This window comes from Acanthopagrus latus, chromosome 14, assembly GCF_904848185.1.
Source record: "Acanthopagrus latus isolate v.2019 chromosome 14, fAcaLat1.1, whole genome shotgun sequence".
Lineage (NCBI taxonomy): Eukaryota > Metazoa > Chordata > Actinopteri > Spariformes > Sparidae > Acanthopagrus > Acanthopagrus latus.
This window is the reverse complement of record NC_051052.1, coordinates 544,090-559,578: the sequence shown is the minus strand read 5'-3', so window position 1 is coordinate 559,578 and position 15,489 is coordinate 544,090. Positions and strand designations below refer to the sequence as shown.

Sequence of the window (15,489 nt, the reverse complement as noted above, 5' to 3'; positions counted from 1 at the left end):
GGATGGATGGATGGATGGATGGTTGGTTGGTTGGTTGGTTGGATGGATGGATGGATGGATGGATGGATGGATGGTTGGTTGGTTGGTTGGTTGGTTGGATGGATGGATGGATGGATGGTGGGTTGGTTGGTTGGATGGATGGATGGATGGATGGATGGTTGGTTGGTTGGATGGATGGTTGGTTGGTTGGTTGGTTGGTTGGTTGGAGGGATGGATGGATGGATGGATGGATGGATGGATGGATGGTTGGTTGGTTGGTTGGTTGGTTGGATGGATGGATGGATGGATGGATGGATGGATGGATGGATGGTGGGTTGGTTGGTTGGATGGATGGATGGATGGATGGAACTAAACTACAACCAAACTACATTTGGTACTGACAAGAAATTTGAGTTTCTGTTTAATCTATAAGTTAAGTCAAGGTTCAGTTTGAGCAGGGAATGTTGCTGGGTAGGGCTGAATCTTCAGAGCCATCTATGTGTATAGTATAGACAAGTTGCTAATGCACCACAAGGCATGAAAATGGTTGACATGCCAGTTGCACATTTTCTGGCATAAAATTTAAGTGAAAGTATAGCACAGTACAGTATGGTACGCTATGAGGATAAGTGGTAGTTGGTAAGTAATGTGAATAAGTAATGATAAGTGATGTTTTTATTTAAGATTTAAATATAGCATAGCCCAAACCTGTCTGGTCAGATCTGAATGGTTTCAGGTGAAGAGTTTGGCCCACTGCCACCATTTAGTCTTTTAAGTGTTTTTTTTTCTGTGGCTAGCTGTTGTTTAGTAATACCTGTACACTATAAATTACAATTTTAGGTCACTAGCAAATGTTTGTTTTACCTGACATTGCTACCTGTCTTCAGTAAAAACCAGAACTGTACAGTATGATCTCTATAGAAACGTTGTTGTATGTTAGATCACCAGCCAACAGACTGTTAAGCGCTACCCAGTGATTTAAAAAAAAAAAAAAAAAAAAACAACTTTGTGTATTGCGCTCCATCAACAATAGTAACAACACAGACAATGAGACTCATTGAGCTACTTTGCTTATATTCTGCTTACCTTGGGAGCGGCGATAATGCTTTCACTGTGGTAGTTTAGTAATCAGACACAGTGACCTTGAACTTTCTTTTTCTCACATTAGCTGTTGTCCTTCCACTTGACTAGGAGCAAAAGCTTTGGGCTGAGCTCAATTTGTCAGACTGAGTTGGCAGGCCATTTAAATTGGCTGGGTGTAGGGGCATATATCAGAGGTGACACCCAGAGAATAATAGCTGTGATTAATGCCACCAACTCTCTTCCTCCACTTTCTTACTTTCTTTATCTCTGTTTCTCCAGCTCTCATCGCTGTCGCTTTTCTCTGCTCGCACTCATTTGAGCCACTCTACCCTTCCCCTCGTTCTCCTCCTCCCTCCATTTAATGGCCCTAACAGAGAGAGTGTGTCATTAAGAGAGTGAAGATAGGGTCTGCTTGATGAGATGGGTTGGCTTATTGGCTGACTGGATTGTCCTGGAGAAAGATTGTGTCTTTGAGATTAGCCACTTCTCTCCCTTCTGTTGGTTGCACTGTTAGATACGAAACAACACATCCACCTGCTCATACTCAGCAATTATGGCAACTAAATGAATCAATCCAAAGGCACAGGTATGCCCTCTGCCTTTGTAGTTCAGTCACACTGGTTGCTACAACCAGTGAGAACACAACGAGAACATTTCATCTATCCTGTGAGTAGTACTCTCAATCTCTGCCATGCAAACAGCAGGGATCCAGTTCAGAAGGCAACAAACTGGACACTCTCCATTCCTCAACTGCCCCGTCAGGGTCTGTCATGAAGGGAATAAGTGACAAGGTGCCAGTGCCACAGAGAACATAACTGATGGCTAGATTCCACCAGATATGTGTCCGGTCCAGCTCCACACCATCCACAACAAAATAACTTCCGGTCAATGAATAAAACACTATATCTGAAACACAAAATCTATAGTGACAGCGATGGTGGAAATTGAGTGATTTGAATACAAAAATGCAACGCTAACATCATGAAATGAAATTGCTGAAATTATGGCCATATCTCCCTGCTCTAACTTGAATTGTTAGATTGCATGATATGTCACTGTCTTAATGTAAAGGTCAAATGTCTGACTGACTCCCTCTCGCTTTGTCTCTCTATGTCTCTCGCCCTGTGGCAGGCCAGCTCCTCAGGCTTCGTCAGAGCAGGGCAGCAGCAGTGACAAGAAGGAACGTCCCATGAGCACCATGAGCGAGGCATCAAACTTTACAGGTGGCTCCGACTACAGCACCTTCCCCGGCAGCCCAGCCACCACCGTCACTACCGCCACCACCACCACCACCTCCACATCATCGACACGGGTCAGTCTCTATTGAAACAAGGTTTGAATCTTAAGCTTACCTCTGGTGAGCAGGTTAGTCAGTGTTCTGTAGTATTTTATGTAGCTTTTATATTATATTTCCTATGTATCCATAAGCGTTGGTGCTGAATGTGAGTTATGCCCCCTGCATGCAGCTAGTTACATGTCAAAGAAGCCAGCTCTGACTGAAAGGATCACCAGGAGGTCTGAGTGAAAACTATTGATCACAAGAACTGATCAGAAGGCTGACAGAACAGGTGTAGCTACTGGCAACATGGGGCTCAACATTAGTCAGTGAACAAGACAGCTAACATTTAAAATGGTGAGTTGTCACTGACTCCCAGTACTCAGTGACTGTCTTGAAAGGTGTGCATGTTGTGTCATTAGCTTCCCATTCAGGCTGGAGATGTGAGGGTATGAAGGAGGATAGCTCAGCTGCATTAGCAGCGAGTGTATCATCTGCATGAGTCACTGCATTCTTAAATTGAACAGTGTGTCCCTATAAATGCTCAGTCAAGCTCACAAACACACACAACATAAATCTGCATGGCTGGATCAAATCAAAAGTTCTGTGCTTTCATGAATAAGTGATGCTCATACTGTTAGTACTTCTGCTTACACTGGCCAAAAGAAAGTATAACACTGCATATCTTCATGTATTCATGAGAAGTCATTATTTATGACCGAGCTGTACAGGTCCTGCTCCGTGCCTTGCCTGAGAAACATTCAGAAAAGAACAACATATAGACGTCTAAGGAAGAGAATGCATTTTATGAATGAGGTCAAAACAGCCAAGAAGAAGCTGAGAACATTTTTAGGTGTAAACATCAATGTTGTGTGTGTTTTCCTTTACTTAAAATTCCACACAATGACAGCATGCACACAAGCTCTGCCTGACAGTGCTTCCAGTGAAGGAGAATCTTATACTATAATCTATTCAAAGGTTAGATATGAATCTCTCCTGTGAATTAGCATGATGTCCTCCCCTTTGATGCCAATAATAAGTTCATCTGTAGACACACTCAATCTGTTGAAACTGTCGTGAGTCCCAACTGTCAGTGCCTTTACATGACACACAAGAAAACCAAATTACTGTGTTAGTCTGGCTATGACCGGATATTTAATGTATACACCTTAGTCTGACTAAAATCAGACCGGATCAGATTTCTTATAGTCAGATTAAAGCACCCAGATTATTCGATTGATAGTCGCATTACTCTTGCATGTATACGCTCCATCGGATCGGATGGGATTTTTGCGTTCCGTGAGCCGGAAGTAGAAGGACAGCGGCGGCGGCTTTCCTCTGAAATAACCGCAAGCAAGAGCGCAATTGTGCATCTAGTTTGTGTAATAACCATGTACACCATATAAGAAATGTGAAAGAAATGCACTGTGTGCCCTTATGTCAGTGCGACAACAGGATTGGCTGACATGCTCCCTGGTTCAGCTGTGGTAAGGCAGATATAGAAGTGTCATACACCCACTATCTCTGGCATTACAGATCTTTGTATCCAAACACCTTAAATGATTTGTCTCCTCTCTTAAAACGTCTCGGGGGTAACTCCCTGAACCATAATTAGCTACAGTGAATTTCATGCCAATCCAGTCATTAGTCTCTGGAGTAAAACTTTAGAGGGATGGTTGAGCGCTTAAAAAAATGAAATGGTGATCCAGTGGGAAGCTGTTGTCAGCAGACCTTCAGATCTGATGATGGTGCCAGAGGGCAGCCAAGAAATGTAGGAAACATCACTCATATATGACAACTTATGGTTAGTGTTTCAATAGTAACATCATCTAATTTGTCTTTAATTTACACTCTGAGACCTCTTTGAGTCTTTCCTCTAATGACTGACGTAAAAGAGATTTTCATGCTGGCGTGCTGAATTTCTGTCTAAGTGAGCCATGATATATGGGGGATGTGGAGTATGCTTTGTTTAATGAGCTGAATACATCTGCCTCTGTTGTCAGTTTTTATAGCAGCTGGAAGCACTGCAGTTTCAGTATACAAGCCTTTTTACAACCAGTCAGACTGTTGCATTGAGATCAGTGGAAAACAGCTGATATGTTTTATTTTTTTCTCTCTCTGCATCCCCTCTGTTCTCCCTGTCCTGTTCTCTCTGCAGGAGATGAAAACACAAGCACCATATGGTTGCTTTGTGTTTTTCATAGAGGTTTAAGACCTTGTTTGTTTGAAATCCAAAAATGTACATACAATACCTGAGATGTAAATGTTTACTCTGTATTCCTTTAACCTCAACGTCTACCGCCAATGTGTGTGTGTTTAACAGCCCTCCAGGTCTTCCAAAAAAGTTCATAACTTTGGAAAGAGGTCCAACTCCATCAAGAGGAACCCCAATGCCCCAGTGGTTAAGAGCAACTGGCTTTACAAACAGGTACTGATCTGGAGAAGGTCCAGTCGATGTAATGATAAGAGATGTGTTTGTGTGAGACTAAGACAGGACAGATGGGAGACAGAACAGACATCAGAGCATCTCCCGTTTTGCCCCTCATCACAGATTCATCACATTTCTGAGAACCCTTTGTCAGAGCTGCAGTGTTTCAGACTTTTGAATTGTGCTTTTCTACTGTGCCCACAGAGAGCCATTACTAAAGTATGAAGATCAGCTCACAGAATTTTAATAGCTACTGTACCTGCGGGATAATGATATTACTAATGCAAACTGATTAGAAAAGTCTGCACAGCAACAGATACATATCACAGTCATAAACCTTGGAAAATGGTTGGCAGCAATGAAAGATGAATGTGTGGTGCACACTGCTATGGTCCTTCAATTTCTTTTCAACTGAACTGAGTCCAATCTTTAATTTCAAGAAAAGCCAGTTTCCCTCTGAATCATATATCTGTGGCCTTGTGCTTATTGACGAACATTGGCTTTTTTTGAAAATGCACCAAAACGTCTTGGTTTGGCTTCAGATCATGGTTTTGCTTAAATTAACGACTTACTGAAAAGAGTCAACACTGACTCTTGGCCTCACATGGAACTCTGCTGCCTGGGTGAGAATCCCATGAATTACCCACCACACCCATCCCTGACCTGCTCCCAGTGCAGACATTCTGGCTCTTTGTACTGGTGTACTACCCTCACCCGCTGACCTCTTCGTCATTGGTTTTAAATAGACCTGGATAGTGGATCAAAGGATGTTGGCCATTTAGTTCAATGGCTAGCCCTGCGCATAAACCAAAAACATTATATGATATGAAGCCTACTGAATATGCACAATAGAGTTACTGCTGCTCAGGCCAAAGACTTTACACTGTGATGGTGTCATAGATTTCTAAATCAATCTGAATTGAAGCCTAAGTTCTTGGTGTCCTGTCAACAGTTTAACGGATGTCTCTTTTATAATGGTGTGCTGTGGGGAATATGCATTTTGGACCACTGGAGAACTTTTCACTGCCACACTGTGAATGGCCACTGGACAATATTAGAAACAAGGCTGAGCAGCGTCCCAGTATCCAGGTCTATAATACAATTATGATCCTCATACATACCTTACAAGCTAGCTACATCATAACTATGGCCACAAAAATGATGACAGGTTGCCCCTGAGTGAGATAAAACAGCTGGATACTGTGTAACTCAGTTCATAAGTCGACATATTTCTTCAAACTTCATCAAAAGTTGTGAAGGTTTCTACTCCCACCAAGTGCTACACAGAGACGTAGACAGAGACTGGCTGACACTGACACAGTGTCAGGCTGAGTGAGACTTTGCATCCTCTGGGTTTCAACATCAGCTGTTTGTTGGGTTGGAGACACTGGATCCTGCTGCAGCTGGTCAAGCTTGAGGAGACAGAAGGATCCTGATTCTGCTGCGTGGCTTGACTCGATGTGAGCTAGCCTAGCTTGATGCTCAGCTTGTTCTCTTATTGTCTTTCCACCCACTCGCTGCAAGTTGAGCAGTTTTCTCCATCCCACAGAGATCTGCTGTGGCTCAATATTTCAGTTGCTGTGAGGACCTCTGACCATCCCTGAAGGCAGCCTCGTCCAGTCCCATTCAGCTCAGCTTTCAGACCCCGGTTAGAGCCACTGTCAGTGACCTCCTTCTCAGCCCCAGCCTCGCTCCTGCGCTGCTACTCACTGTATTTATGTTGAGACGAGGATCGATTCACTTGCTTAGAGACCTGTCAGACAAGGTGCTCTCTAACAGAAGAAATATCACCAGTGTTTACCCTCAGCTCCTGACCTCAGGATCTGTGGCCAAACAAGACACGTTGCAAACAGTGCTAAAGATCCGAGGAGGCAAAAATGTGTTTTTGTCGCTGCAGTCATTATAACGGCGGGAAGGGTGGGAAAAAAAGAAACAGAGCAGTAGTGTAGAGAACAAAGCACAGGCCTTCGCCCCGAGCACCATAGAGGCAAATTTGTCACTACGTTATGAAGAGATAAAACACAGCAGTTTGTCTCAGAGGAGGAGATAGAAGCTGGTTAATAGAAGCAGCCGGAGGGAGAGACAGCAAGGGTGTCAGGAGGAGGGAAGACAGGGGAGATCAAAAGAGAGGGAAGAGTGTGTGTGTGTATGTGTGTGTGTGTGTGTGTGTGTGTGTGTGTGTGTGTGTGCGTGTGAGCAACAGAGAGGGGGTATTGTTCTCTGTAATGACTGACTGACCTTTGACCCCTGCAGGACAGCACGGGTATGAAGCTGTGGAAGAAGAGGTGGTTCGTTCTGTCTGACATGTGCCTGTTCTACTACCGTGGTGAGCACAGACAAGCACAGACACACACACACACACACACACACACAATGCAAGCTGTTTAATTAAATGTCTTGTCAAATCAAAAGCAACCCACAGTGAGAGCAGGAGGAGTTTATGTTTTGTTTAAGGACACTTGATACTGTTAAGGAACATACCACTCATGTTAAAGTGATGGACTGTACCTAAGTGGAAGTGGTGGTAGTGAAGTGGCAGGCCTTTGAGGTGCTGGCAGTGTTGCCTGTTCATAGATGGTGGAACCAAATAAATGCTGGACGTGGTCAAAAGTAAATGTTTTGCCCCTAATCAGGAAATAGTTTCTGAACCATCTTAAAACTAGAATGCTGAAAACACTAAAGCTGATGACCAACTAGCTTGTACATTGTGACATACAGAAGGGGAAATAACTCTCCATACCACCAGGTGGCAGTAGTCTGTATTCATCATTCAAAAGATGGAAGTTGGAGGCTCAGGAATGTGGAGATACAAACCCTTCTAATGAACACTTTGCTAAGATGGCCAAGTCCAATCAAGCATATGTCTGATAAAAAGTAACAAAGGTTACTGGTGAAAAGGCAGAGTTGAAATATTGCCATTCAGACTGCACTGAATGGGTGAGATTATCTACTGACTCCCTCATCTGAACAGCCAGAGAGACTTCTCAGGCTGAAGGGCTCCACTGGTGAAACTACCTGCTCTGTCGTCCAAATAGCCACAAGCAAGATCAGACTAGTGCTGACTGTGCAGGACACACTGCAACAACTAGGACCACAGACGCTCACAGACACCCGACAACGGCCCCTCTGCCCGAGTTTAAAGAGAAAAATATCATATTCAAATCCAAGTGAAAGAGCTACGTATTGGTAATAGGTCATATAGTTGCAAAATAGAGAGCAGCATCACGGACTTTTGAAAATCACACTTTACGTTGTTACATTACATGTTACATGTTCCATTACCAAACTTCTCAGTTAAAAGAAAATGATGCTCAAAGTTCTTTGAATATTTCCATATAGAATGAAAGGTGCCTTATCACTTAATCAAGAGCAGTGTAACAGGTAATATCAGCAGTCGGGAGTCCAAGTGTCCTCACCAGTTAAAAGGAGCTGTCCTTGCCTTCACCCACAGTTGTGACTCCCACAGTGCAGCACCACTCATTTAGAACCTTACGTTCACAGAAGCTCATCTGTTCCTCCTACGTGTCTCTGAAAACCCTTGAGAGAGATTTTTCCATCTCCATAAATTGACAAATTAGTTGCTCCTGGAGCGCAATCAGCAGCTGCTTTCATGACAAACCCAAGGGAAAATTGGATGTTTATTGGCTTAGTCAGCCAGAGACGAGTGAGAGGAGGCGTCCTCAGGAAGGACAATGACGTGCCTGGCTTTCCGATAATAACCTCTTCTTTGTCCATTTTTCTTCTGCCTGCTCTCTCACTTTATTAAAAGTACCTTCTGTCACTCAGGTTGGGAGGTGTTTGTAGAGCTTGGAGTCATACTTTGTTTGTCAGAGCAGAGATGATAACACCATCCTCAGTAAGTCAAATGAAAAAGTAACAAAAAAATTAAAGTTAAGCATACATAAGACTGCATGTGTGAAAATGTTGACAATGATAATTTAACAAAAGAAAAGAAAAGGACAACACTCTCATCAGACTGTAATAATAATTTGAAATGGATGGTAAAATGGGTAGCACTGAAGAAAAAGGGTTATATTTTTTGTCTGTTATATGTTATATAACAGACAATACTGAATACAGATACAGATGATTATACTTATTATACATATTTAGGGTACTAAATAAAGTGTGCAAACATGTCACAATAATAGAGTTGTAAAGTCCATACATAGTGACTGGATAAAAAAGTTTGTCCTCAATGCAAGAGAATTGTCTGCTGACTGAACTGGTTGCTTCTATTTTCACTTCAGAGGGGCCATCTGTCAGATACAGTTAGACTTTAGTTTATAACACTCAGAAACTCCACTTACATTATCAACACCGGCCTGTCCTATCTTTAATACCAATTTGTACCTCAAGAGGTGATAGGCTGATACAAGGTACAAGGTAATTTATTCATCATTACACATCACAGGCTTATGTAACAAAATTAAAGTTTGTCAACTCTTTAATGCTAAACAAATTACAGAACATATACAGTTATCTATATACAAACAGACATGAACATGCAGTGCTTTCCTGTGACTGGACATTAGCCAGGAGTAGCCGTAAACCAAGCCGGATCAGAATGGCTCTTATTCCTAACTCCTTCATACCTGGCGTGGTCAGACTGGTCAGGATGGTCAAAAGATGTTGTTGGTTGTGATGGTCTCAAAGGCCACTGCTCTTAATCTAAAACACCCGTTCTCTGTAGTGATGATGACAGCTATGGGCAGTTTCAGCAATAGCCGAAAAAATGACAGTAAAAAAAACAAACATTCCCCAGAATTTGGAGGAGTTACTGGCCTCTGCATTGTCATGTGTCCCTGCTGCCTAAGCCATACAAGATTGCTCCTGTAGTTTTAGCTGAGAGAAGTAAAAGAAGCGATTTCACTACTTAATCTAATACATCAACAAAATGAACTCACAAAATGTCAAGAATGGAGATATTTGTACTGTACAGAAAAACACAACCATACAAGGTCTTTCATTCTGTGTGAATTCTGACAACAGCAATGCTTAATTTGTCTGGAGTATCACTGGTATTATAGAACAGATATTATATGTGATGTAGATGGAGGCTCCAGGTGACATTAGGTGTCTGTCAGTCATTTGTGTGGATGGAGTCATGTCCTTGTGTTCATGCAGTCATTTGGTCACTGCTAATGAAAGCATAAATAGAAGAATTGTATAATATAATTGTAAGTGCAGCCTGAATGCCATCCCTACCACAGGATGACTTTCTGCCATCTATTCTTCAGACGCTGAGGGGAATCCATGGGTCAGATATTCTGTGTGTGCACATGCTGAAAAGGGGGATCTTTCCATACATCCTAAAAAGTAAAAGAATAAGTACTTAGTCAGGATGTGATAAAAAAGTTATCATTTAATCAAATGTTCATGTTAATCTAAGTAGTTACAGGTACAGCATGTGGTATGAAGACATTTGCTTGTGGTCACAAAGTCATCTGAACAAACATGCCTCCTCAAAACTCAGTGAACCTGGGGAAGCTTCTTGAAATGTCAGTCGTTGTAAAACAGCCTGAAAACACCCACTCACGCTGCAGTGTGTACCTACAGCCTCTCTCTGCATGCTAGCTTACTCGTTCCCTCTCTTTCTCACTCATGTCCTCTGCGTGTGTGTTCTATATCTCAATAATTCAGCAGTGGGGACGAGGCCGGAGGAGCTGCAGGGCTCACCGTGCAGGCTCTGCTAAACCAAACAGCAGTGCTGGCTGCAGGCTCTGTAGGTTTAGATGCAGCTGGTGCACACATGTGTTTCTGCCTGCTCTGTGCTACCTTTAGTTTGTATTCTGTACGCTCCCATCAAATCAGAATCGAGCAGAGGTGATAGAATGATTCATGGCTGGGTTTCACATCTTTTGTGCTTCACAGCTGTTTCACTTCTCAAATATGAAAGACATAATAAAGCTGTTGTTGTTTCTGGGCTGTCTTCCTCAAAAGTGTCAGCGTATAGTATGTTGATAAAAGAATTCTGCAGAGGCAAGGCTGGGTGGAATGATAGAGCAGTCTTTATTGAGACAAACTTCAGTTAGCCGAGCATCCGAGCAGAGTGTGGCCCCACATCTGATGTTCTCCAATCTAGGGCAAAGTAATGCCAAACGTTTTTGCCCTCTGCCCTATCAGAACTCCTACGCCTTCGATCTTAGGAATTCTACCAAATGCCACCCCTCTCCTTCTCTTCCTGTGCGAGGGTTTTTTAGAGTCCCTTTCCAGCACACACCCACTTCTCCTAATTGGTCACTTTGGTAAATTATCCACTGGACTAAAAGAGGAGTTGACCTGTCTCCCTCGTAAACTCATCTAACTTGGCTGCATTCAACTTCATGTCTTGTCCCCAAAATGACCCAAGTGGGTTTCCTGCTCTTCTACGGGAACATAAACATTTAAGCATCTCCCAGCATTTGGCATGCGGGCCAACCTCAGGTTTAGTACTTTATCATGGCCTGCCGCCTGCTAACCTTTAGCACTCTCAGAGTTACCACTCTGACCCCTGGAACTGTGAACCCACTCTATCTGCATTCTTAACTCACATGAGGAGAAACAATTAGTAACCCGGGATGTGTAGGAAACACACAGATACTACACTGTGCACAGAAAGCAGTGCTTCTGTTTGCTGCAGTCTGAGAGTCAGTCAAGCCCATCTCCTTATCAAGTGACCACACCTTCTACTTGACACGAGGCATCTCCTCAATTACCTCCAAACCTAAAGCAAGCCAAAGATGATATTTAGTGTTAGCAGTCCAACCCCTTAATCCATCTACAACCTAATGTAATAGTGATAAATCCTCGTTGATATTACGTCCACTGAACCTGAGCCAGATTCAGACTCCACTCAGTTTAATGTAGGTGGTGGTGGCTCTGAATGCATGTCCCACTCTAATCTGTTGACATCTGGCTTTTTCTCCATGCTTCTTATTGGTGCAGATGAGAAGGAGGACAGCATCCTGGGAAGTATTCTGCTGCCCAGTTTTCACATCTCCATGCTGTCGGTAGATGACCACATCAGCAGGAAATACGCCTTCAAGGTAAAACACGAGTGTGGAGCTTCAAGGCCACTTCAGTAGGCTTTAATTGGTTGTGTAATGATGATCACTGAATGCTCTAATTCTTATTGATTATTTTTTCCTACTAACGGCTCAGAATAAGAATGGTTTAGGGCTCAAATGAAGGAGGAAGTTACTTAATAAGCTACACCCCCCTCCCCGACTGGAGAGAAGGCGCAGCAGCTTTAACAGGCTGGCCCCATTTACACAAACAATCATTCATTCTGTCCGAGGAGAGATTTCTGTCAGAGGTTGTTCTGGTGAATATTGAGAGAAATAGTTGTGAACATAATGGAAAGATAGAGCTGAGAGAGTGAAGCAATTCCAGAAACTAACCTACACTACAGCCTTTCTCACACAGAGATTCAGCAATGTTCCCACAGCGAAGGCTCGCCTTTAAGATGCCTTTGTTTGTTCACACTGAACCAAGCAGCGGTGGCAATAAGCTGCTCCAATGTATTTTATTTATTTTGTACAACATACCTACATTGTGGAACCAGAGGAGGCGTGATTGGTACCTATCATGACGTCTGTGTGTTCAATCTAAAAATGAGGCTGGTTTTAATCGTTCGGATGCTGTTATAAAGTGTTGTGATTGAAGTCCTGAGCCACCGTACATCCTGGAAAGTAACAAAGAGATGTTTGTTGCTCTAATAGACATACGTAATCACCATTAGTAAACTGGACCCTGTCCGGAGAGGAATGTTGTTTTCTGGGGGAAGTTAACTGGAGACTCTGTTAAAGTGCTTTGCCCAAAATCACAGCACAAGAGGACAGAAGCTGTTTTCCAGGTGGAAGTGTGAAGAAGAGTTGTTAGGACAGACATGATGACAGACAGACTTTGTTGTACTTCCACTGTATTTTGTTCTCATATAAGAAGCTGAAGACACTTCCTGCTTCGTAGCTTTAGTGGGTTGGGAAGTTTGGGACATTTCTCTGTTAATTGATGAGTGAAGGATTTGTTTAGCTGTCAGACTGAACACCATCAGACCGACACACTCCTGTCCCGCCCTGCCGGCTAACCTTCACACACAGACGTTGATTTACCTGTGTTTCAGCTCAGTTACTTACTATGTCGGTGAATCAGAGGTGGGTAGAAACTGTCTCCCCTCTTCCCACTTACATGTCTGAAGCACAAAAACATGTGACTTTCACCCCAGATAATGTTGTCCAATCAATGAATTAATCAAAACAAAACAGGACTACAGACATTTGACAGGCGTGAATATAAATATAGGTGTTTTATCAACTACCAGGGTATCAAGGTACATTTAATGTCACTTTTTTAAAATGCAAGGGTTTAAAAAAAGAACCATATGTTTGAGACCTTTGTGAACAGACTGTGGCTGGGTGGGTGTTGTCTTTTAGCATCCGTTGAGCTCCATGCAGACACCTGTAACAATGAGGGTAAACTATGAATTGTGTTCACCTAAAAATATATTTACACATAGATGTTGGTATTATGAACTATATTATTGAGTAGCCTGTTGGTAAAATGGTTAGAGTGATGGCACTGTGTGTATGCAGTGCAGCTTATGAACATGAAAGTGTAGTTTTTGGTCTCCTCTGTGTCTCAGCACAAATCTTATATTTGGTTTAGTTGCAGATGGATATACTTTCCCCAGTGCAACATCTGAAAGGTGTTTGGGAGAAGGTTGTTTCTCACCAGCTTTAACTCTCCAACAGTTGTGATGGAGTAAACTGGTGCCTTTGAACGCAGTAATGAACACAGAACAGTCCCATTGGTTTTATCCGAACGCAAACCAACATTTAAACATTTTGTCATCACATGCTGAAACTGTCTTGTGAGGAATCTCAGAGTTGTCAGGCAGGTCAGTGAAGACGGGTTTGGATTTTGGTCTCTGTGCAGGAATGTATCAAATCTGACTTTGGGATGGTGTGCATGCACATTAACGGTGCCAAAGAATAGCTCCATCATATAACTCACCCTGAAAGCAAAAAAATGTTATTTTTATATTTTTGAGTTTAGGAAGGGAGAACTAGGTGAGCAGTGAGCTGTGAAGTTGCTTGTAGGTGCAGTTTTAGACTTTGGACAGAGTCGGGCTAACTGTTTCCCCCTGCCTCTAGTCTTAATGCTAAGCTAGGCTAACAATGTCTTGACTCCACTTATTATAGATATCTGGGAGTGATATCCATCTTCTCATCTCAGAATCTGTTGTTTCAGGGTGGCTATTTACTGTGTTTACATGAAATCTAGTTCAAAGCGAGGACTTGCAGACTGCAGCTGCTGCACAGAGCCTCAGAATGCAACATGTACAGCACACACAGTGGAAGCTGTTAGCGGAACACATCGCTGTCATTTTTATTTATGCTGCTTTACTGATGCCAAGACACACAGTGGAACCTTGAAGACTTTCACACGTAGGTGTTTTCACACTTGAGGAAAAACACACGGGGAGCACACACACACACACACACACACACACGCACACACACACACTCACACACACACACACACATACTGCACACACTAACACACTGCTCTGCCAACAGGAGTGATGTACAGGCTCCCTGCTGCCATCTCAAGGTCACCATCCAGCACTGTTTCTCACACCGCTGTTTTATCTCCTCCTCCTCTTCTTCCTCCCTCTCTGTTCATCTGTGTCTCCTCCTCCTCTTCCCATGTATCTCTCTCTCACACTGCCAGGCCACTCACCCCAACATGCGGACGTATTATTTCTGCACTGACACAGCCAAAGAGATGGAGTCCTGGATGAAAGTCATGACTGATGCTGCCCTGGTACACTCTGAACCAACCAGAAGGTCTGTACTCCTCAAAGGAACCCACCCACACAGATACCAGGGGTGTAATTGAAATCTAAGACATAGTCACCACAGTCTCCTCCATATCATACAAAAGGATTGTTTGCACATCACATGGTCACACTTATCAGCCCAATGAACAATAAGCATCAATATCTATAACAATATCCATACCTGCTTAGACAAATTAGGCTGTGTAAAAGAGATTTTCTTTGGTGGGGGCAAATGGCCTTCCCCCAATGCCCCTGCCCACACATCACACATTCAGAGAATAAATACGAGGATGGGGAAATAAAACAACTTCTCTTGTCTTAAATTCATAGGAAGTTTTAAAAAAAATGTATCAAAAAAAAACTGAAACTGAAATTGACACCACTAAAGCTTCTTGGGACCGGTTTAGTGAAGAGTGATGGTGGTAAGTGCACGCTCACTTCCTGCCTCTGGGTTAGCATTTCCCACACAGAAACTGAAAACACCTTTTCAAATTTACATCACTTTTAAAATTGGGAAATCAATAAAATAATTTTGCTGGAAAATGGAGGTGTCAGGGTCCAGGTCAGGCTGAGGAAACATGCAAACCAGCCACATTAAACCATGTGGGTACAACAGATGAGATGAATTAACACTGCCTGTTTGTAGAACATATGTATATAGTCTTCATTTACTTTCATTTAACTGACAAAAGTCTTGTGGAGCTTCAGATCTCTCAGTTTACAAAAGCTCTCATTTATGAAGGAGCAAAATCTGCATGTATGTTCTCCTGAATAGACCCTGACCAAAAATAACTCAGTACGTTGGTACATTAAGTTGTTAAATTTATTTAATGTCATTTCCTTGTTTTTCACCTTTCAATTGGCTTGTCGTTGGCTAGTAACTTAGCAACTTCCAACCCT

General features: G+C 42.7%; 1 protein-coding gene across 9 annotated transcripts in view; it reads left to right on the top strand.

The window, feature by feature from the left end:
* plekha5 (pleckstrin homology domain containing, family A member 5) overlaps positions 1 to 15,489 on the top strand; it is a 217,622-nt gene that overhangs the window by 158,514 nt on the left and 43,619 nt on the right. For all 9 annotated transcript variants that reach the window (XM_037121045.1, XM_037121030.1, XM_037121035.1 and 6 more), the window contains 5 exons: positions 2,194 to 2,374; positions 4,662 to 4,766; positions 7,020 to 7,092; positions 11,694 to 11,794; positions 14,481 to 14,596. In XM_037121045.1, coding sequence (XP_036976940.1) covers positions 2,194 to 2,374; positions 4,662 to 4,766; positions 7,020 to 7,092; positions 11,694 to 11,794; positions 14,481 to 14,596 — 576 coding nt within the window. The remainder of the gene's footprint in view (positions 1 to 2,193; positions 2,375 to 4,661; positions 4,767 to 7,019; positions 7,093 to 11,693; positions 11,795 to 14,480; positions 14,597 to 15,489) is intronic.